This window comes from Gossypium hirsutum, chromosome D04, assembly GCF_007990345.1.
Source record: "Gossypium hirsutum isolate 1008001.06 chromosome D04, Gossypium_hirsutum_v2.1, whole genome shotgun sequence".
NCBI classification, from domain to species: domain Eukaryota; kingdom Viridiplantae; phylum Streptophyta; class Magnoliopsida; order Malvales; family Malvaceae; genus Gossypium; species Gossypium hirsutum.
Window position 1 is genome coordinate 31,142,571 of NC_053440.1, and position 22,856 is coordinate 31,165,426.

General features: G+C 35.1%; 1 protein-coding gene and 1 long non-coding RNA gene across 3 annotated transcripts; one reads left to right on the forward strand and one right to left on the reverse strand.

Moving 5' to 3' along the window:
• Nucleotides 1-12,657: 12,657 nt before the first annotated feature.
• LOC121216054 (uncharacterized) lies at nt 12,658-17,827 on the reverse strand. The gene is made up of 3 exons (XR_005912071.1): nt 17,701-17,827; nt 15,233-15,375; nt 12,658-13,198 (listed from the first exon to the last, which is right to left on the reverse strand). It is a non-coding gene; the product is annotated as an uncharacterized lncRNA (long non-coding RNA).
• Nucleotides 17,695-22,755, forward strand: LOC107899211 (F-box protein At3g58530). Of its 2 annotated transcripts, XM_016824860.2 has the most exons (12): nt 17,695-17,914; nt 18,001-18,060; nt 18,240-18,323; nt 18,630-18,760; nt 18,873-18,948; nt 19,744-19,814; nt 20,131-20,217; nt 20,314-20,386; nt 20,469-20,536; nt 20,622-20,690; nt 21,109-21,214; nt 22,344-22,755. In XM_016824860.2, exons 1-12 carry the CDS (start codon nt 17,750-17,752, stop codon nt 22,407-22,409), a joined length of 1,056 nt encoding a protein of 351 aa, XP_016680349.1. In that variant the 5' UTR covers nt 17,695-17,749; the 3' UTR covers nt 22,410-22,755. The 2 variants fall into 2 exon arrangements, with proteins under 2 accessions (XP_016680349.1, XP_016680350.1); XM_016824861.2 differs by lacking the exon at nt 20,622-20,690 and having other exon boundaries at nt 17,696-17,914.
• Nucleotides 22,756-22,856: the final 101 nt, after the last annotated feature.

A 22,856-nucleotide genomic window follows, 5' to 3' on the forward strand; every position in this document is an offset into this window, starting at 1 on the left:
ATAAAATTTTAACTAAATTTTATGACTCGGTTTTGTGGTCCCGAAACCACATTCCGACTAGGGTAAATTTTGGGCTATCACAGTCAGCCAATCCATACCCAGAATCACATCAAACTCATCGAATGGCAAAAGCATCAGATTGGCCGGAAAGCTATAACCCCGAGTCATCAAAAGACAGTTCTTGCAGACTTTGTCGACTAACACATACTAATCTAGAAGGTTTGATACTTTAACCACAAATTCAGTGGACTCAACAGGTAAACTTTTCTTTGACGCAAGGTTTGTACACACATACGAATGAGTTAATCCAAGATCAATCAAAGCTGTAACTTTAGTGTCAAAGATAGAAAAAGTATCAGTAATAACATCTAGAGCAAAAGCTTTCTCACACGTACGGATCGCATAGGATCTATCTTGTGCTTGTTCCTCGTATCTCACAGCTGAGTCCTTAGTCGCACTTCAACTATTATTCATAATTCTAGGGTTCCTTAGCGGTCTCCCTCTCGCAGTTGTATTGCTCGGTTGAACAGTTTGAATTTTTTTCTTTTTCAGGTAACTCAGGACAATCCTGAATAAAATGCTCCTACGAACCACATCTGAAACAAGCTCTGTCATTCATCCGACATTTGCCAAAGTGTCATCGTCCACATCATTGAGAATCAGTTCTTTTGGCCTTAACGCTACCAACGCTTGCTACTGATGTAGATTGAGCTTTAGAACTTGTGTGTTGCTTACCATGATCCCTACTAGGATATCCCACTGAAGTAGTTGAACGATTATGGTAATCCTTTGATCTCTTTGACAATGAATGATATGATTTCCCAGTTGATCTCTTTCTTGAATCTCTAGCTTCAGAATTAGTATTTCTTTTCTCTTTACTAAGCTCCTCGGCTTTGTGTGCTCTATCAACCAAAACAACAAATTCTTTTAGCTCGAGAATTCTGACTAAAAGCTTTATATCTTCATTCAACCCATCTTCAAACTGTTTACACATAGCAACTTCAGTTGGAAAACATTCTCGGGCATACTTACTCAATCTGACAAACTTTTTTTTATATTCAGATGTTGTCATATGACCCTGTTTAAGCTCAAGAAATATTTGACTTATATATTTCTTTCTAAATTCGGTTTGAAAGAATTCTCATGTGATCCGCTCTCTCAGTACTACAGAAATAAACGTTTTCAACCACTGATATGTTAAACCTTTCAATAATGATACAGCACATTTAAAACACTCGATCGATGAACAAGATAACTCATCAAAGACTTGGATCATATTTTCTAACCAAAACTCAGCTCTCTCAGGATCATCATCTACTATAGCCCTGAATTCATCAGCCCCATATTTGTGAATTTTATCAACAGGTGGTGTAACGCCCCCACGCCCGAGACCATCGCCGGAGTCGAGTATGAGGTGTTACTAAGCTTAGTTTAACATTTTTAGAACTTTGGATTATTGTTTCTACATTCACAGCTTTTAAGCTACTTGCGTCACAGTCACAAGAAAAATCATATCTCGAGTTACGAAACTCGAAATTAAGATCCGTAAATTTTACCTGAATCTAGACTCATATACCTATCTTCCAATTTTTTTCTAGAATTTTTGGTTGGGCCAATTAGTACAGTTTATTAGTTAAAGTTACCCCTGTTTCAGGACTCGACTGGTCTAACCTCTGTTTACTACGAACCACATTTCTCTCTGTACAAAATTCATATGACTATGATATTTGTTTCTACTAAACCTAGACTCAATAAGGATTCTGAGGATATAAAATATACCACCTAATTATATCTTTATAATTTATGATGAACTTCTAAAGTTGGAACAGGGGATTCAAAAACTGCTATGACCCTATTTCACTAAAATTCAAATATCTGCTAACATATAATTCCTTTACCTGTTTCATTTGTTTCATGTGAAACTAGACATAATAAGCTTCAATTTGATATGTAGTCCATCACCAAATTCAATTACTATGATTTTTAGTAAATTTTCAAACTTGCGTCAGTGTTGCTGCAGTATTCTGTTTATGGCAAATTTCATCCTTTTATGAGTTTTTATGCACTAAGTATCTTAATAGTTTTCCTTAACATCAAACATAATCTACACTAACCATTTTCATAATTTGTCATTATCAAGCATTTCCTCAACCATTCCACAACCATACCATAAGATCATTTTCACAAAATAGGTATATTGCTATACATGCCATACTTAAATTTACAAGCCATTTACCAAAAGTCTTCCGGATAGTGTGACTGAGCCTTCGACCTATCCCGACTCCTGAGCTGGCTTGTCCAAAACTACAATGAGTAAGAAGGAGTGAGTAAGCATAAATGCTTAGTAAGTTCATATGCAAATAATAAGTAACATAACAAACAGTTATACCAATCAACATTAGCATACATCACTAAAACACATATCACATTTCTAAACATCATTCCTCATCATCTTATTACCTTATAGTGGTTGTATCAACACTCAACCCGAGGGTTAAATACATACCTGTCCAAAATAACCATTTCACATCACTCACCAATACTTCTCTTTACATCTCGAATATTCCTCCATTGAGTAGAACTTTACCCGTTGAACACATCGGAATATAATTCGGATACATGGATAATTTGCATATAAGTGCCACATATTCAATCAAGCAATCATGTAACCCGCCCATAAGTGAACTCGGACTCAACTCAACGAGCTCGAGCGTTCGCATCCATAAGTGAACTCAGACTCAACTCAACGAGTTCGGATGCCTAGTTACATCTCACGAACTCGGACTCAACTCAACGAGTTCGGACATTCGCATCCATAAGTGAACTCGGACTCAACTCAACGAGTTCGGATGCTCAACCATCCTAGTGACATGTCACTTGTATCCTAATCTATTCCTAAGGTTCAAACGGAATTTTTCTCGAACACTTATCCTTGCCGTCTTCCGTAGAATGCCGAAATCAATACTCGGTAACAATTATATTTAACAAGTAGCTCACATAATTTACATATTATTTGAAATTAACCACAAAGCATACATTTCATAATGAAATTCAGCATAACACATAATTAATATCAATAACTTAAAAATAACAATTATGCTACATTATTTACACATGAACTTACCTTGGTACCAAAATACAAAGATTTTGCAATTTAGTCCACAATCTTTTCTTTTCCTCGATTGAGGTCGATTCCACGTCTTTCTTGATCTAAAATAACACATTTAGCTCATTTAATACTCACATTATCAAATTAATCCTTAACTCAAATTTTGGCAAAATTACAATTTTGCCCCTAAACTTTTGCATATTTACATTTTTGCCCCTAGGCTCGGGATTAAACTTTATTCCTTATTCTTATGTTTTACAACATGCTGATCACTTTTCTCTTCTATGGCAACATCAAATTCTCACTCTAACATGTACTTGTGACTATTAGGTATTTTTATCGATTAAGCCATTTTACTCGTTTTTGCTTAAAATCGAGTAGTACAAGTTGTCTAACATAATTTAAAACCCCATATTCTATCATAAAACATCAAAATACACAAATTTCACCTATGGGTATTTTTCCAAATATAAACCCTAAGTTGAATTATTGCTAACATAAGCTTAATCGAGCTACCGGGATTCCAAAAACGTAAAGAACATTAAAAATGGGGCTTGGAATCACTTACTATGGAGCTTGGAAGCTTGAAACAAACCCTAGCTATTGAGAACCCTTGAAATTTCGGCCTAATGGAGAAGATGGACAAAAATTGGCTTTTAATTTTGTTTTTAATTCATTTTAATAACTAAATGACCAAAATACCCTTACTACTCAACTTTCCAAAAATTCCTTCCATGTCCTAATTTTGTCCATGAACTTAAAATTGGTCAAATTGCTATTTAAGACCTCCTCATTAATATTCCAAAACAATTTCATACTAAAAACTTCTAGAATGCAAGTTTTGCAACTTATTCGATTTAGTCCCTACTTTCAATTTAAGCACTTTAGGCATAGAATTTCATCACGAAATTTTCACACAATCATGAAATCATATCATAATCATCAAAATAATTATAAAATAATTATTTCTATCTCGAATTTGTGGTCACGAAACCACTATTCCGATTAGGCCCTAATTCGGGATATTACAACTCTCCCCCCTTTAAGGATTTTCGTCCTCGAAAATCTTACCTGTAAACAGATGTGGGTATTGATTTCTCATAGTTTCTTCGGATTCCCATGTAGCTTCTTCTACTCCATGCCTTTCCCACAACACCTTCACAAGTGCAACATTTTTATTCCTTAGTTGTTTGACCTCTCGAGCTAAAATCTTAATCGGTTCTTCTTCGTAGGTCATATATGGTTGTAGTTCAATTTCTGTCGGTGAAACTACATGTGAAGGATCCGAACGATACCGATGTAACATAGATACGTGGAACACATCATGAATCTTCTCTAATTCAGGTGGTAATGCTAGCCGATATGCTACCGGTCCAACTTTTTCAATTATTTCATACGGCCCAATAAAACGCGGACTTAATTTGCCCTTCCGTCCAAATCTAAGGACTTTCTTCCACGGAGACACCTTTAAAAATACTTTATCACCAACTTGAAATTCAATGTCCTTTCGTTTTAGATCTGCATAAGATTTTTGTCTATCTGAAGCAGCTTTCAAACAATCTCGAATTACTTTCACTTTTTCTTCAGTTTCTTTTATTAGATCAACTCCATAAATCTGATTTTCCTTGAGTTCAGTCCAATACAAAGGCGTTCGACACTTACGACCATACAATGCTTCATAAGGTGCCATTTTCAAGCTCGTCTGATAACTATTGTTGTAAGCAAATTCTACCAACGGCAAATATCTTTCCCAACTTCCTTGAAATTCCAATACACAACATCTGAGCATGTCTTCAAGAATCTAAATTACTCTCTGATTGTCCATCAGTTTGTGGATGAAAAGCAGTACTAAAATTTAACTTTGTACCTAACGCGTCTTGCAACTTTTGCCAAAACCGCAAGGTAAACCTTGGATCTCTATCTGAAATAATTGACAATGGTATTCCGTGTAATCTAACAATTTCTCTAATATACAGTTCAGCCAACTTGTTAAGAGAATAATCGTACGTACCGAGATAAAATGAGCCGACTTAGTTAATTTGTCAACTATTCCCAGATGGCATCTTTCTTTCCTGGAGTCAATGGTAATCCTAAAACAAAATCCATAGTAATCCGATCCCATTTCCATTCAGGAACCATAATAGGCTGAAGTAATCCCGAAGGCACTTGGTGTTCAGCTTTCACCTGTTGACAAATTAAGCATTTGGACACAAACTCTGATATATCTCTTTTCATTCCATTCCACCAATACATTTTCTTCAAGTCATTATACATTTTCGTACTACCCGGATGAATCGAGAAATAACTACTATGAGCTTCCTGTAGGATCTTTTGAATCAATTCCTCATTCTTCGGTACACAAATCCGATCTTTAAACATTAAGCACCCATCAGAACCAATTTTGAAATCTGACTCTGTATCAACTTCACACTGTTTTCTCTTGGCTTGCAAATCTTGATCATCTTTCTGAGCTTCAGAAATCTCTTGCAAAAACATTGGTTTTGCTCTTAACTCTGCTAGAACCAAACCATCATCTGACACTTTCAACTGAGTGTTCATAACTCTCAAAGCAAACAACAACTTTCTGCTCAAAGCATTAGCAACCACATTCGCTTTTCCCGGATGATAATCAATAACAAGCTCGTAATCTTTCAATAATTCCAACCATCTTCGTTGTCTCAAATTCAAGTCTTTTTGTGACATCAAGTACTTAAGACTTTTGTGGTCGGTATATACCCGACATTTTTCACCATACAAATAATGTCGCCAAATTTTCAAAGCAAACACCACCGCAGCCAATTCCAAATCGTGAGTAGGATAATTCCTCTCATGAGGTTTTAACTGCCTCGAAGCATATGCCACCACTTTTCCTTCTTGCATGAGCACACACCCCAAACCATTTAGAGAAGCATCACTATACACCACAAATTCTTTAACTGATTCGGGCTGTACTAACACTGGTGCCTCTGTTAATAACTTTTTCAATTCTTCAAAACTCTGTTGACATTCTTCCGTCCATTCAAATTTAACATCCTTTCGGAGTAATCTAGTTATAGGAGCAGCAATTATAGAAAATCCATTTACAAACCGCCGATAATACCCAGCTAGCCCCAAGAAACTTCTAACTTTGGTTACGTTTTTCGGTGGTTTCCAATCAACAATGGCTGAAATTTTACTAGGATCAACCCGTATACCATCACCTGAAACAATATGACCCAAAAATCCAACTTCTCGAAGCCAAAATTCACTTTTACTAAACTTAGCATACAGCTGCTTATTTCTCAAAGTTTGCAAAACTATCCTCAAATGCTCAGCATGCTCTGTATCATCTTTTGAATAAATTAAAATATCATCTATAAACACCACAACAAATTTGTCCAAGTATGGCTGAAATATGCGATTCATTAAATCCATAAACACAACAGGAGCATTTGTCAATCCGAATGGCATAACTAAAAATTCATAATGACCATACCTTGTTCTAAAAGCAGTTTTAGGCACATCCGACTCTTTTACCCGTAGTTAGTAATACCCAAATCTCAAGTCAATCTTTGAAAACCATGTCGCTCCTTTTAGCTGGTCAAACAAATCATCAATTCTTGGCAACGGATACTTGTTTTTGATTGTCACCTTGTTTAACTGCCGATAATCAACACACAACCTCATAGAACCATCCTTCTTTTTCACAAATAACACGGGAGCACCCCAAGGTGAAAAACTCGGTCTCACAAAACCTTTATCAGTCAACTCTTGCAACTGCGACTTTAATTCCTTCAACTCTACTGGTGCCATTCTATACGGAGCAATCGAAATCGGAGCTGTTCCCGGTATCAAATCAATACCAAATTCTACTTCCCTGACTGGAGGCAAACCCAGCAATTCTTCTGAAAATACGTCCGCAAATTCACACACAACCGGCACTGATTCAACTTTCTTTTCAACTTCTTTTGTATTAATTACATACGCCAAATAAGCTTCATAACCCTTTCTCAGATATCTTTGAGCCGACATTGAAGAAACCACACTAGGCAATGCCTCTGATTTATCTGATTCAACCCGCAGGGTTTCACCATTTCCACACTTTAATTCTATAATCTTTTCTTTGCAATTTATTTTAGCATCATGCAATGTCAACCAATCCATACCCAAAATAACATCAAACTCATCAAACGGCAACAACATTAAGTCGGCCGGAAAGTAATGATCCCGAATCATTAAAGGACATTTCTTACATACTTTATCGACAGTCACACATTTGCCTAACGGATTCGACACTCTAATCATAAATTCTGTGTTCTCAACAGGTATATTCATACTAGACACCAATTTCATGCACACATATGAATGAGTAGAACCGGGATCAATCAAAGCAATAACATTAACATTATAGAAGGAAAATGTACCGGTAATCACATCAGGTGAGGAAGCATCTTCACGTGCTTTAATAGCATAAGTTCTAGCCGGAGCCCTTCCTTCAGGTCTAACTGGTGCATCCCTGGCTTCATTCTTACTGCTTGCTTCGCTCCCAGCTTTTCTTGGATATCTTCCTCTCGAATCCGCCCCACTTGTTTTTGTATTCTGAAATTTTTCTTTTTCAGCTCTCTCTGGGCAGTCTCTAATAAAATGATCCGAAGAACCACATCGAAAACATTCATTTGCTCTACACGGACCAAAATGATTTCTACCACACCGCTGGCACTCAGGTTTAACAAATCTCGAGTTCCCTACACTGGCTGCCGAAGTAGTCTGGGATTTAGGACCCACATTTTGCTTCTTATAATTCCCATATGATTGCCCAGCTGAAGCTTGGGAACGAGGATTCATATTCCTTGACTTTCTAGGTTGCTGTGAAAATGAACCGCTCATCGGTCTTTTCTTCCAATTTCTAGTCTCAGCCTCTACCTTTTTCTTTTCTTTAAGTAATTCTTCGGCCTTACAAGCTCGATCAACCAATACTACCATTTCTTTTAATTCAAGAATTCCAACAAATACCTTGATGTCTTCGTTGAGCCCGTCTTCAAATCGTCGGCACATATTGGCCTCTGTAGGAACATACTCTCTGGCATACTTACTTAATCGAACAAACTCTCTTTCATATTCTGTAACCGTCATATTACCTTGCTTCAGCTCAAGAAATTCTTTATGCTTTTGATCAATAAATCTTTCACTAATATATTTCTTCCGAAACTCTTCTTGAAAGAATTCCCAAGTTACTTTCTCTTTCGGTACCACCGAAATTAAAGTCTTCCACCAATTATAAGCTGAATCCCTCAACAAAGATATAGCGCATTTCAAACATTCTTCAGGTGTACAAGATAATTCGTCAAATACCCGGATTGAATTTTCAAGCCAGAACTCTGCTCTCTCGGCATCATCATCAATATTTGCTTTAAATTCTTCGACCCCTTGCTTGCGAATTCTATCAACTGGAGTTCTGTGAAATTTCATCAGATCCATACCTTGAGGCATCGGGGGTACAGGTTGAGGAATTGGGGGAGGTGGGGGAGGTTGTACATTTGGGTTCGTACGAACGAACTCAGTGTACCATGCACTCATCATTTGGAGAAAGCCTTCCCGACCCCTTTCTCCTCCTCCTTGACCAACAGTAGGAGGTGGATTTTTCAGTCGACGCTGCTCCTTCAGCCGGAGCTGGCGCATTACTCTCTACTTCATCTGCCACAGCTGGATCGGGATCCATTTACTATAAAAAAATCATTTAAAAAGGTCAGAAGTCGTCACACTATCACAATTTATACATATGGCATGTATAGCAAAATCCGTACATACAACATGTAGTCCGAGAACCGACTAAACCTGCTCTGATACCACTAAATGTAACGCCCCCACGCCCGAGACCATCGCCGGAGTCGGGTATGAGGTGTTACTAAGCTTAGTTTAACATTTTTAGAACTTTGGATTATTGTTTCTACATTCACAGCTTTTAAGCTACTTGCGTCACAGTCACAAGAAAAATCATATCTCAAGTTAGGAAACTCGAAATCAAGATCCGTAAATTTTACCTGAATCTAGACTCATATACCTATCTTCTAAATTTTTTCTAGAATTTTTGGTTGGGCCAATTAGTACAGTTTATTAGTTAAAGTTACCCCTATTTCAGGACTCGACTGGTCTGACCTCTGTTTACTACGAACCACATTTCTCTCTGTACAAAATTCATATGACTATGATATTTGTTTCTACTAAATCTAGACTCAATAAGGATTCTGAGGATATAAAATATACCACCTAATTATATCTTTATAATTTATGATGAACTTCTAAAGTTGGAACAGGGGATTCAAAAACTGCTATGACCCTATTTCACTAAAATTCAAATATCTTCTAACATATAATTCCTTTACCTGTTTCATTTATTTCATGTGAAACTAGACATAATAAGCTTCAATTTTATATGTATTCCATCACCAAATTCAATTGCTATGATTTTTAGTAAATTTTCAAACTCGCGTCAGTGTTGCTGCAGTATTCTGTTTATGGCAAATTTCATCCTTTTATGAGTTTTTATGCACTAAGTATCTTAATAGTTTTCCTTAACATCAAACATAATCTACACTAACCATTTTCATAATTTGTCATTATCAAGCATTTCCTCAACCATTCCACAACCATACCATAAGATCATTTTCACAAAATAGGTATATTGCTATACATGCCATACTTAAATTTACAAGCCATTTACCAAAAGCCTTCCGGATAGTGTGACTGAGCCTTCGACCTATCCCGACTCTTGAGCTGGCTTGTCCAAAACTACAATGAGTAAGAAGGAGGGAGTAAGCATAAATGCTTAGTAAGTTCATATGCAAATAATAAGTAACATAACAAACAGTTATACCAATCAACATTAGCATACATCACTAAAACACATATCACATTTCTAAACATCATTCCTCATCATCTTATTACCTTATAGTGGTTGTATCAACACTCAACCCGAGGGTTAAATACATACCTGTCCAAAATAACCATTTCACATCACTCACCAATACTTCTCTTTACATCTCGAATATTCCTCCATTGAGTAGAACTTTACCCGTTGAACACATCGGAATATAATTAGGATACATGGATAATTTGCATATAAGTGCCACATATTCAATCAAGCAATCATGTAACCCGCCCATAAGCGAACTCGGACTCAACTCAACGAGCTCGGGCGTTCGCATCCAGTGAACTCGGACTCAACTCAACGAGTTCGGATGCCTAGTTACATCTCACGAACTCGGACTCAACTCAACGAGTTCGGACATTCGCATCCATAAGTGAACTCGGACTCAACTCAACGAGTTCGGATGCTCAACCATCCTAGTGACATGTCACTTGTATCCTAATCTATTCCTAAGGTTCAAACGGGATTTTTCTCGGACACTTATCCTTGCTGTCTTCCGTAGAATGCCGAAATCAATACTCGGTAACAATTATATTTAACAAGTAGCTCACATAATTTACATATTATTTGAAATTAACCACAAAGCATACATTTCATAATGAAATTCAGCATAACACATAATTAATATCAATAACTTAAAAATAACAATTATGCTACATTATTTACACATGAACGTACCTTGGTACCAAAATACAAAGATTTTGCAATTTAGTCCACAATCTTTTCTTTTCCTCGATTGAGGTCGATTCCACGTCTTTCTTGATCTAAAATAACACATTTAGCTCATTTAATACTCACATTATCAAATTAATCCTTAACTCAAATTTTGGCAAAATTACAATTTTGCCCCTAAACTTTTGCATATTTACATTTTTGCCCCTAGGATCGGGATTAAACTTTATTCCTTATTCTTATGTTTTACAACATGCTGATCACTTTTCTCTTCTATGGCAACATCAAATTCTCACTCTAACATGTACTTGTGACTATTAGGTATTTTTACCGATTAAGCCATTTTACTCGTTTTTGCTTAAAATCGAGTAGTACAAGTTGTCTAACATAATTTAAAACCCCATATTCTATCATAAAACATCAAAATACACAAATTTCACCTATGGGTATTTTTCCAAATATAAACCCTAAGTTGAATTATTGCTAACATAAGCTTAATCGAGCTACCGGGATTCCAAAAACGTAAAGAACATTAAAAATGGGGCTTGGAATCACTTACTATGGAGCTTGGAAGCTTGAAACAAACCCTAGCTATGGAGAACCCTTGAAATTTCGGCCTAATGAAGAAGATGGACAAAAATTGGCTTTTAATTTTGTTTTTAATTCATTTTAATAACTAAATGACCAAAATACCCTTACTACTAAACTTTCCAAAAATTCCTTCCATGTCCTAATTTTGTCCATGAACTTAAAATTGGTCAAATTGCTATTTAAGACCTCCTCATTAATATTCCAAAACAATTTCATACTAAAAACTTCTAGAATGCAAGTTTTGCAACTTATTCGATTTAGTCCCTACTTTCAATTTAAGCACTTTAGGCATAGAATTTCATCACGAAATTTTCACACAATCATGAAATCATATCATAATCATCAAAATAATTATAAAATAATTATTTCTATCTCGAATTTGTGGTCACGAAACCACTATTCCGATTAGGCCCTAATTCGGGATATTACAGGTGGATTACTCGTACGTAAAGGTTCTAAACCTTAAGGAACTACTGGGATCGTTTGGGGAATAAGTGGGGTTAGAGGTCGTTGAGCAACCAGATTTTTTTGAACAAACTCTGTGAACCACTCGTTCATCATTTGGAAGAAGGCTTCCTTAGCCTCTCCTCCCTGTCCCTCAAATGCAAGCCTAGAACTAGTCGACGCTGCTCCGTGAATGCAGGCTTGCGCATTACTTTCTACATCATCGGAGTCTGCTTGATTGGAATCCATTACTATAAGAAAATATAATTCAAAACATGTCAGGAGTTATCACACTATCAAAGTTTATATAATGGCATGTATATCTAGACTCACGTACACTACGTTTAGTCCGAGAATCGACTAAATTGTTGCTCTAATACCAATAAATGTAACACCCTTAGCCCGTATCTGTCACCGAATTAGGGCTACAGAGCATTACCGAAGCTTAACGTAATACAATGAACAACTTATAACCATAAACAAATCACAAGTTACATCATGGCAACATCAATCAAAAACATTCACACAGTCCCTAATACGAGCCCTCGAGGGCCTAAAATGACATTTGAAATCGGGACTAAATTAAAAACATATGAAATTTTATATAAAAAGTTAAAATTTTTCAAATTGCAGGGGTCACACGATCGTGTCCCAGCCCGTGTCTATGCTCATGTAACTCTCTGACTTGGTCACACGACCAAGCCACACACCCGTGTGCTAGGCCATGTACCCTTCGAAGTAACCTCACACGCCCCTGTGCCAGGCCGTGTGCTAGGCCATGTAACAGCCTGACTTGCAACCCTTTTTCAAGCTAAAGGGGACACACGGCCGTGTCACCTGGCCGTGTGTCACACACGTCTGAGATGCACGTCTGTGTCTCTGCCCATGTGGACGAAAAATAAGCTATTTTCAACCCATTTTTCTCACCCAAACTCACACTATAATCAAGCATTTAAAACACACTTTACATATACATAATCAAGCTTACACAACATAGAAACTTTTCATTCAACCAATATGCCAAAATGGCACCTCAACTTGCACAATCAAATTTACCTAAGGAACTATCCAATTCAATCACCATTTAACTACCAAATGAACAAATTCACTAACACATTTGTCATAATGATTTTATACCAAAAACTCATAAAGAACCAATGCAAAATGACCATTCTCAACTAACCTGTACCAAACTAATTTGGCCAAAGATGCTCACTTCCAAATTACCAAAAACTAGCCATTTTCAACATTATGCCACATTCATTCCACACTAACCATTCATTGATATCTTATCATTTCCATCAACCAAGATAACATATATATACAAGCCACACATAATGGCTAAATTCATAAAACAAAACATTTATACATTTCATTATAACCATGACTCAAAATCATCAAAATATACCGATATAACCGATGGATAGTGTGATGAAATCTCCAAAAACTTCCAACTCGAGCGAGCTTTCGATTATCTAAAATCACAAAGGAAAATAACACGAAGTAAGCATACAATGCTTAGTAAGTTCGTAATTCATAAACAAATCTTACCATTTCAATTTATAAGCATAAAACAATTTGGTACCGAAATAAATTTTTTGACATCGGATTTGTGGTCCCGAAATCACTAGTTTGATTTCACTGAAAACGGACTGTTACAAATAGAATACTGATTTGGTACCGATTTTTCAAGCAATACCGATACCATGTAAGAAAATTATTGATACCTTAGTCTCAGTATCGACACCTACGTGATTGTTTTGAAATTTTTTCTAAGTGGTCCTAATGCATGTTTAATTTCTATTTTAAGTTCGATTGATGAATGTTTAGCACGTTTAAATGATTACTGAAATATGTATGATTTGTAATTATTACAAAAGCTAAAATAGAAGATGCTTGCTTATTAACGAGATCATTTGTAATGAATATGATGTGTGACGGTGGTGTGGCATCCTGATATTCAGGCTCAACGACCGAGCCAAGTATATGGTGTTACAAAAGAAATGAAGAAAAATGGTGGAGATTGAAAATTGTTAAGAGATTCAAAAATGAGAGAAATAAGGGTTCTCTTTTTTTTTTCTTTCTAAGATGATATGATTAAGCCTTAAACTCTAAAAATAGCTTAATACGATCTCTAAGAACTTCCCAATAGACCAAAAATAAATTTAATACACTAAAAATGAATTTTCTCGTCAGATGTACGGATAAAGTTTTTGGAAACTCATATGGGGAACCGAAAAATTTTGGGCATTACATTATTGGTGTCGAGTACAAGTGTCTATGGGCCGAGTCAAGCTGAGGTTTGGTTCCAGAAAAATTTCAAGCCCAGGCTCATTTTTAGGTCGGTCTGATCCGTCCAAAAAGTTAGTTTTACTATTCAAAAAATAAAAATATATTTGTAGTTGATATTTTATATATTTTTATAATTGAATTTAAATTTTAAAAAATATATTATTTAAATTGAATTTGAGCCTATCTGAGACACAAAAATCTTTGTCCAAAGGCGAGCTACCCAACCCTTGGACAAGTCTAGCGGTGAGGTCAATTTAAATTTATGTTTCCCCTTTCAATAATTGGTTACAACTACAATCAATGTTTTTACAAAAATTTCAACATCTATAAATGTAATGTAAAACTTGGTAGTGTCAATGTGTTTTTTATACAATACTGAGATGGGGATGAAGGTGATAGGATTTAAACTGTATCAAACGATGTCTAACAAGAATTTTAAACATCACTCAATACTACATTCTTTAATCATTCTACTATAGTTATTCTAATTCCAATGACACGTGTAAAAATAAATTAATTGAATTCATTATCTATGATTATTGAATATCGTTAAAAAGAAAATATTGTGAAAAAAAAACTAAACTTATTTCAATAAATACTAAAATATTGAAATATATATTGTTTTGAAAGCAAAAATATAAAAACCTTAATGGGCCAACAACCTCTTTGCTTAGTGGCAAAAGTATTACATTGTAGGTACAAGTGATTAGGTTCAATCCCAAACAATCCTATTCCTCATGCTTAATTATAAAAAAATAAAAACCTTAATGGACAGGAATGGGTTAATTTTGCGGAATTAAAATTTTCATTAATAAATAATACGGGTAAACTACACCACAAGTCACTCTAAAATAGCGTTGTTCCTATTTTGGTCACTTTAATTTTTTTTATCAATTTAGTCACTCTAATTAAGATAACTGCTTGAATTGGTCACTGTCATTAACAAATCTATCAATCCACTAACGAATTGTTGATGTGGTGTAACACCCTAACCCGATTTGATGAACCAGATCCAGGTGGATCCAGGTGTTAGGTGCCACACCCTAGTATGAATGTAACTTAGTTTTGACTTTTATAAATTTCTATTTATGACTATTACAAAATTTCAAACTTCGAATTGAATTACCGAATTTCATGTGATGAATGATTTCAAGTACGATGCAAGATGATTAAATCATAGTGATAACTATGTTTAATTCCAGATCTAACGTAAGTACCTTAAAACACTGAATTTTACCAACATGCATCCATGCTTTGAACACATCGCTTATCATGCTCTGTTTGCATAATAGTCTGTCTCGCCACTCCTTTAGCGAAGCCCGGGCGTTATCCCTCCAAGCGTAATCCCAAATTAGCTTACCTGAAACATAAGGCACAGAAGTAAGTTAATGTGAACTTAAATGAGGCAAACATCAATAACTGAGTCGTATTTGATAATTCCTTTATTCATCTCTTCGTCCTTAACCTTTAACTTAACTCTGGCGAATGAATACCCTTCTAGGATTTTGTTCTTTATACCATAAACGTCATGCCTTATTCTGATATCATACCTTACTTATTCACCTTTTCGATACATTACTCTCGTTCTTCACCTTGCTCCTTCATGTTTCCTTGACCATTCCCATTTTAAGAGTCCATACTGACAGAGTATCGTTATTATTGTGTACATATTCTAAGCCATCATTTCTTAGTCATTCACGAAGACCACACACACAAATAGAGATTTCATTTCTTACCTCACCTAACATAGTCCTTACTCAGATTTGTTCTTTAAGTTTAATTGACTCATTCTTTGGATTTGCCACATATTCTGGCGAATACTTTCTTACCTTTCCTTATCTACTCCTTGACTAGAGATCTATTCGCCCAAATGACTACCATTTTTACTTTCATAATTCCTAGGTTGTCAATCCATTGAGACTCATAATTGGTTACACACATAGTTAGTTAATGCCCTTACCAATTTTATGATTTAAATCCTTTCTAGGAATTATGCTTCATGAGCTAACTTATAACTTCCCTATCTACTATCAATCTATTATCCTTATAGGACCAAAATCTAGTACCCTAGTTTATTGAAGTTCATCGATTCTGAGTCATACAAATCGTACTGATTACACTTACAAGTCTTATTCGTGCCACATCCATTTGACATAGAGTTCGCCACAAGAGATGTTTCTTACTATACGCCATTGAGAGTCCTCTTATTACGTACCATGACTGCATGCCTTTCAGAGTTCGCCACCAGAGCAATGTTGATAGAGTACGCCACAAGGGTCATCCCCTTTAAAGGTCTCCATAATGACTTTTGTTTCTAAAGTTTACTATGCTTACCGTTCTTTCAGTTTCTGCCATATCTATAGTTTCTTCAGAGTTCGCCACAGAAGCTTTTCTTTCCCACCACGCCATAAAGGCACTTCTTTTCATGATATGCCACAAAGACTTTCCTTTCACATTGCGCCACAATGGTATTTCATTCAAGAATCGCCACAAAGGCATTCCCATCAGATAGTTGCCACAAAAGCTATTCCTTAGGATGTGCCACGAAAGTGTTCCTTTTCAAAGATCGCCACAAAGGCTTCCATTAAAACCCATTCAAATAACCTTTCCCATCATCTCAAACACAAATAACCTATATACAAGGCCATGCCTGTTAAGGCATTCATGCAGATCTACCCTCTTAGAGCTATGAACTTACCTCAACACAGAGAAATCACTAATAGAATCTAAGGTTTCATATCCAACTTAAAGAAATGCTTCCGTTCACTTAACCCTGGATCTTAATTTTTAAAGAAAAAGGGAAGAAGATAACTCCCCTTAACCCAACCTGAGTTCTCCCTTTAACTTAACCCAAGTCTTTATTGAAACCTAGTAAATGTCACATCCACACTAAGTTGTCTTATCCAAAATCCACCACTTCCAAGAAACTTACTCGATTATTTCCTTAGCATTTAACTTTTCTAGTTCTCGTTCGGTTAGTTCCTAACCAGCTTACCTTGTTACTTAACTAGCACAGGACCACGGTTACAGGGTGTACTATACCACTGGTGTAAACTTATACCCTCAAAACCATTTTACGTAACCACAATTATATGCCAATAACATAATAATCCGACATGGAACCCTCATTCACTTATATACATATCTAAATTCGTCCACTCTATACACCAAAGGGAGCATTTGGGCGAATGCTACTTCTCTAATAATACTTCTTTAATACTATGCACTAGATCTTATATTTGCCAGAACCAGGGTGTTATATATGGCATTTATTTTTTTACTTTTGACTAAAGTTATGGACCTCTGTGTAATTAGTTCAAAACAATTTTTTTTAGTTTATTTGCAGCATAAGACTAAAGCATGTAAAGGTTTCTTTCTTTTTTTTCTTTCTTCTTGTCATTTATTTCCTGGGGAAAAATAATAGATAAATAAATAAGGTGTTTTGGACAAATTACAAAGAAGTCTCTAAGTTTATACAAAAGTTAAGAAAATGTCATGTGAACCATCCGTTAATGGGTTAACAAAATTTTTAACGATAGCGATCAATTCGAACAATTATATTAATTAGAGTAATTAAATTAATAAAATTAAAATTAAAATAAACAAAATAATAATGATACTATTTTAGGCTCAGGGATATAGTTTACCAAATAATAATTATAATAAAATTGGGGAAAGGACATACAATAACTAAGAGAACCGAACATCAGTTTTGGGCTAAATTTGCAGAGAAGATGGAAGGCGAAGGGGAAGAGCAGACATCAATATGGAACAAAGAAACTGTACCAAAAGTGATGAAAATAGTGAGCACAAGGCTTGCTCAAAGAGACCTCATTTCTCTCCTCCTTCTCAGCCCTTGGATTCACCGCACTCTCATTTCCTACCCTTCTCTTTGGCTTGTACTTTTCTCATTTCTAAATTCCTTCTTTCTTTGTTAAAATTTTTATTGCTTTTGAAGATCTCACTATTTCTTCTTCTCTTTCAGTCTATTGATCTACGTGAGATGAATAATGCTGGAGGTCGACTCATAGCTGCGCTTTCACTGGTTTCTCAATTTCTCATCTTCTTTTACTTTTTAACTTCTGAAATTATAAGTTCTGTTTTTTAATCCGTTTAGTATCGGTACGTTGGGTTTATGTTAGCAATTAGATAAAAGGTTGTTGTATATAAAGTGTTAAAGTAACTCTCCTTTTTTCTTTTCTTTTTTTGCTTTTTTCTTTGTAGCCAAGATACCAGCATGTGAAACAAATAAGCCTTGAATTTGCACAAGATATAGATGATGATCATCTAGAAGTCATTAAGAGCAAGGTAAAATATTGTGCAGTTCTGTTTTGTATTTTTTATATGGTTCCTTTGTTGTTGAAGAATTCAGAAAGATACAGGCTAGATGATTTATGTTGCAATTGGATGGAATTTATGCCATTGAGATCTTAGAATCAAACCTGATTTCAAATTATAGTGTTATGCTCTGAATGGATTCATAGATGTAAAAGGCTGTTGGATATTTCTGGATCCTATTAGTAGTTCACTTCACTTATAGTTATCTTGCTTATGAAGTGTGGTTAATTGTTCTATTATCTCCTGAATTTTTTTTATAATATTTAAGAATTTCAGTGTTTGGGATCTCTTCAAGACCTTGAGTCTTTAAATCTGAATGGCTGCCAAAAGATATCTGACAAAGGAATTGAAGCTATAACCAGTTGTTGTCTTAAATTGAAGGTTTTTTCTATTTATTGGAATGTAAGGTATTTTCAGATTTCCCTTGTTTAGTACAGATATATTCTGACTTGTGTTCTTATAAGCAATATTTCATTAATTTATAATTCTAATGCATCTTTTCATGGAACTGAACTTCAGGGCCACTGATGAAGGTGTGAAGCATCTGGTGAAGAACTGCAAATGTATAGTTGATTTGAACTTTAGTGGCTGTAAGGTATTTGATGACACTGATGTAGATTCTACTTATTTTTCTACAATATAAACATCAATCCAATGAGGGGGACAGAGATTTGACTCAGCTTACGTTACACCTTTGTTTTGTATGTCCTACAAGGCCTATTGCTTGAGGGTTGCAATACAGTCGGTTTAAGTTACACTAAGGATGATTCTATTGAATGAACTGGAGAAATTCCTAGGGATAAAGTTTGTGAAACCTTGTCTTCCTAAAATAGATTTTGGGACGAATTTGAAGTGTCAATGGGGGTCCGAGGGAAAAAGATGCAGTTAGGAAAGTTGAGGGATGAAATGATTTATATACAAAAAGAGAAAAATTGCATTATTGTTCATTGAAAGAGTGATTGGAGATTTAGGTGTTCTGGGTATCAAGAGAATGGGGAAAAAGCATATTCAACTGGAGGCTGCACTAAAGATACCATGGCCTATGATTTTATGGATCACATTAGAGTGGATAATGAAGAGAGATTGCATACATCCATTTGAATGTCGGTGCAGAATAATGCCTTTTTGTTTTAGTTGATTTGAATATCCAAACATGATTATTTGCAAACTTGGTTTTCACCAAAAAAAAGTTGTTAGTTTGTATATTACCTGGTTTATTGTGCAAGGGGTTTGGTTCACTACTTTACTGTGAAACTTTTATCAATTTGGTTTCATCCATTTAAATAGTTTATGGTTTGCACATTCTTGTCACTATTCAGTTGTGCAAGTCAATGTATGGTATCCTTTTTTTATTTTCTTTGAATGAAGTACTTTGATGTGGCAATTACAGCATTTATCAGACAAAAGTTTGCAATTAGTAGCTGACAATTATCCCGAGCTGGAGTCTTTGAATCTGACGAGGTATGTTAATCTTCTTGGCTTAGTTTTTACTGGGTGTTGTTCATTATTATTTACTAATGTCTGGTGTGATATCGGCTTTTACATATCTTATATACTCTGCTGCTACTTTTTCAGTTATAGTTCAGCAATTGTTTTTTTAATGTAGGGACTAGATGATAAATGTCAGTAGTTAACATGGGAGTTCAACTCTCACAAAAGAAATTGACACTTCACTCTGTTGATGTTGTTTTCACTTCGTTTTTGAAGATTTTTATGGAATACTTCTTGTTTTTATACCTGTTGGGGAGGCTTGTGTCTTATTATTATCTGGTTCCAGGTGTGTCAAGATGACAGATAGTGGCTTGCAACAAGTATTTGTCAAGTGCTCCTTTCTCCAAAGTTTAAATCTTTACGCACTCTCCAGGTATGCTATAATGGCCTCCCACGGTAATCTTTGGGTATTTTTCTTTACAGGCTTGAGATTCCTAACTTGTGTCACTTTATTTCATTGCCTGTGCAGCTTCACAGATGAAGCTTACAAGAAGATATCTGTTCTATCTCATCTAAAATTCCTAGATTTATGTGGTGCCCAGGTAAAAACTAAGGTTTCTGAAAATTTTCAACAGAATGAAGTTTGTAGAAATGGATACTACTAATGAAATATTTGATCACCAGAATCTCTCGGATGACGGACTTTCCTGTATAGCTAAATGCAAGAAACTTGTGTCTCTCAATTTAACATGGTTAGTGAATCGTCTCCTATACAAATCTGTATTCTAATCTGATACAATGTAAAAGCCAGGGGGTCTTGTTTCTTTCTTTTAATAGGTGTGTACGAGTCACTGATGTAGGGGTCATAGCTATTGCTGAAAGTTGCACATCCCTGGAATTTCTCAGGTAAATCTTGAGCGAAATATTGTTTAATTTGTAAGGACCATTACAAGTATTTTGTGTCTGCAAATATTGTCATCATTATTATTTTAAACTCTGCATGGTGATACCTCTCTCCTCTATAGGCTTTAATTTTTTAATGTCACTAAAATTAGATGCCTACTAATAATTTCAACTTTCTTTGATAATAGCATGAAATAATCAGTTCTACGATATAGTAAGTTGACAAGCTGAGAAAAAGCCATTTCTCCATACTCTTTTTTGTTGTCATTTGGCTGAATAAATTATAGGGAAGCATGTAGATATGAGAATGGTTAAATTTATAAGCACATGAGCATCTGATGCTGATATGTAGATGATCCGAAAGTCGCCCTTTAGCCTATAAATTCTTCTCAATTAAAAGTTTTTATCTGATGTGTTGCAGTTTGTTTGGGATAGTTGGGGTAACTGACAAGTGCCTTGAGGCCCTTTCCAAGTCGTGCGCAAATACGATGACGACTCTTGATGTTAATGGATGTATTGGTATTAAGGTAAACAACTTTTCTGTCTATAAAGCATTCTGTTTGTCCTCTGCTTATTTATAGGAAAGTTATTACAGTTATTTTCTAATCAAGAATCTTTATTGTTGTAATCCTATCAAAGACGAACTCCCTTGCTTTTAGATATTGTTCTACTCTCAAGATGTGTTTGGTCGAGGAATTTTAAATTTTTGAAGATTTTTAAAACGGCAATCACTTTAAAATGCTAGTATTTCTAATTATTGTGTTTGAATAAATATTTTTTTAGAAAATTTTGGGCTATTGGAATTTCATAAACTAAAAGAAAATAATTATAAAAGAAGAATAATGATATTATAAATAATATAAAACATATGTAATATGGATATAACTAGATTTGTAAAAATATATAAATATCTTTTTATAATATAATATATATATAAAAGATGTATATTGGAAATTTGGAATTAAATAAAGATGATACTTTGAAGTTTAAGTGTTTTTTTTTTATAGTTGGACCATGTGTATTAAAGGAAAAAAAGATTATGAGAAACTTTGAAAACCACCACTTCCGGTGTGATTCGCATATTCAATTCCCCTTTTGAATATTTTTACAAATTTTGAAATTCTTCATTATTTTTATCCAAACAAGTAAATTCATTTTTGAAAATTTAAAAATCTTGATAGAAATTAAAATCCTCTTCCAAACCTCTCATTCAAACACACTCTTAGGTAGATGAATATACCCGTGTTGCTCTAACTTATTTTTCTTGGAAGTACCCATGTCAAACATATCTGGAAATGAGGTTGGGGATATGACCCATACATGAAAAACTTAGCAAAAATTGGACATATCTGTGTTGGACATATACCAGTATCTGATACTCCAACCGTATCTGAGTAACATAAAAATATACCCCATTTGGAATGGTATTGCTCAAATGTGAAGGCACAACAGAACATGCACTATTGGAAACTACTATATTACGGGGTGCTCAAATGTGTGTCCATGCCTGCAGTACTCAAACCCCACAGTAGATAGCTATTTGTACATGATGGCACTTTTGAGAAGCTGCAACATTTCCTTCCTACGTAAACTACAAAGTTTGCTAATAATTTCTGTCAAATTCTTTTGCTAAATGTTTGTTGATATTGGTTGCAGAGACGGAGCCGCGATGATTTACTTAAGTTGTTCCCATATCTGAGATGCTTCAAAGTGCATAGCTGATCTGATGGTATGCTAAGTTTGCAAGAGTAACATCAAAATGATGATGCATTCTTCAAAGAGGGGGAAGGGGGGATTATGTAGCATAGGCCTCTGGTATTAAATAGAGAATTAATCGCATTGCCTTGTTGTAGACATGTAAATTAATTATAATGATGACAGTAGAACTGCTTTTACTGGAGTGAGGCCTCAATTGAATTTAGGAATAGGAAAGGAAAAATGACAAATTTTCTGAACCTTTACCCAAGTCTGTTGCTGCATTTTAATTTCTACATGAATTGTATCTGACTGCCTGTGATTCACATTTGACAGTACTCATCAATGGAAATACTTTTGTTTACAGTTTTAATGGCTCAGTTGTTATTTGCGTTGCATATATTCCCCCAGGGCACAACTCAAGTCTTGTTATATATATTTTGCGATTTGGGAGAATCTAACATTCCCATAAAC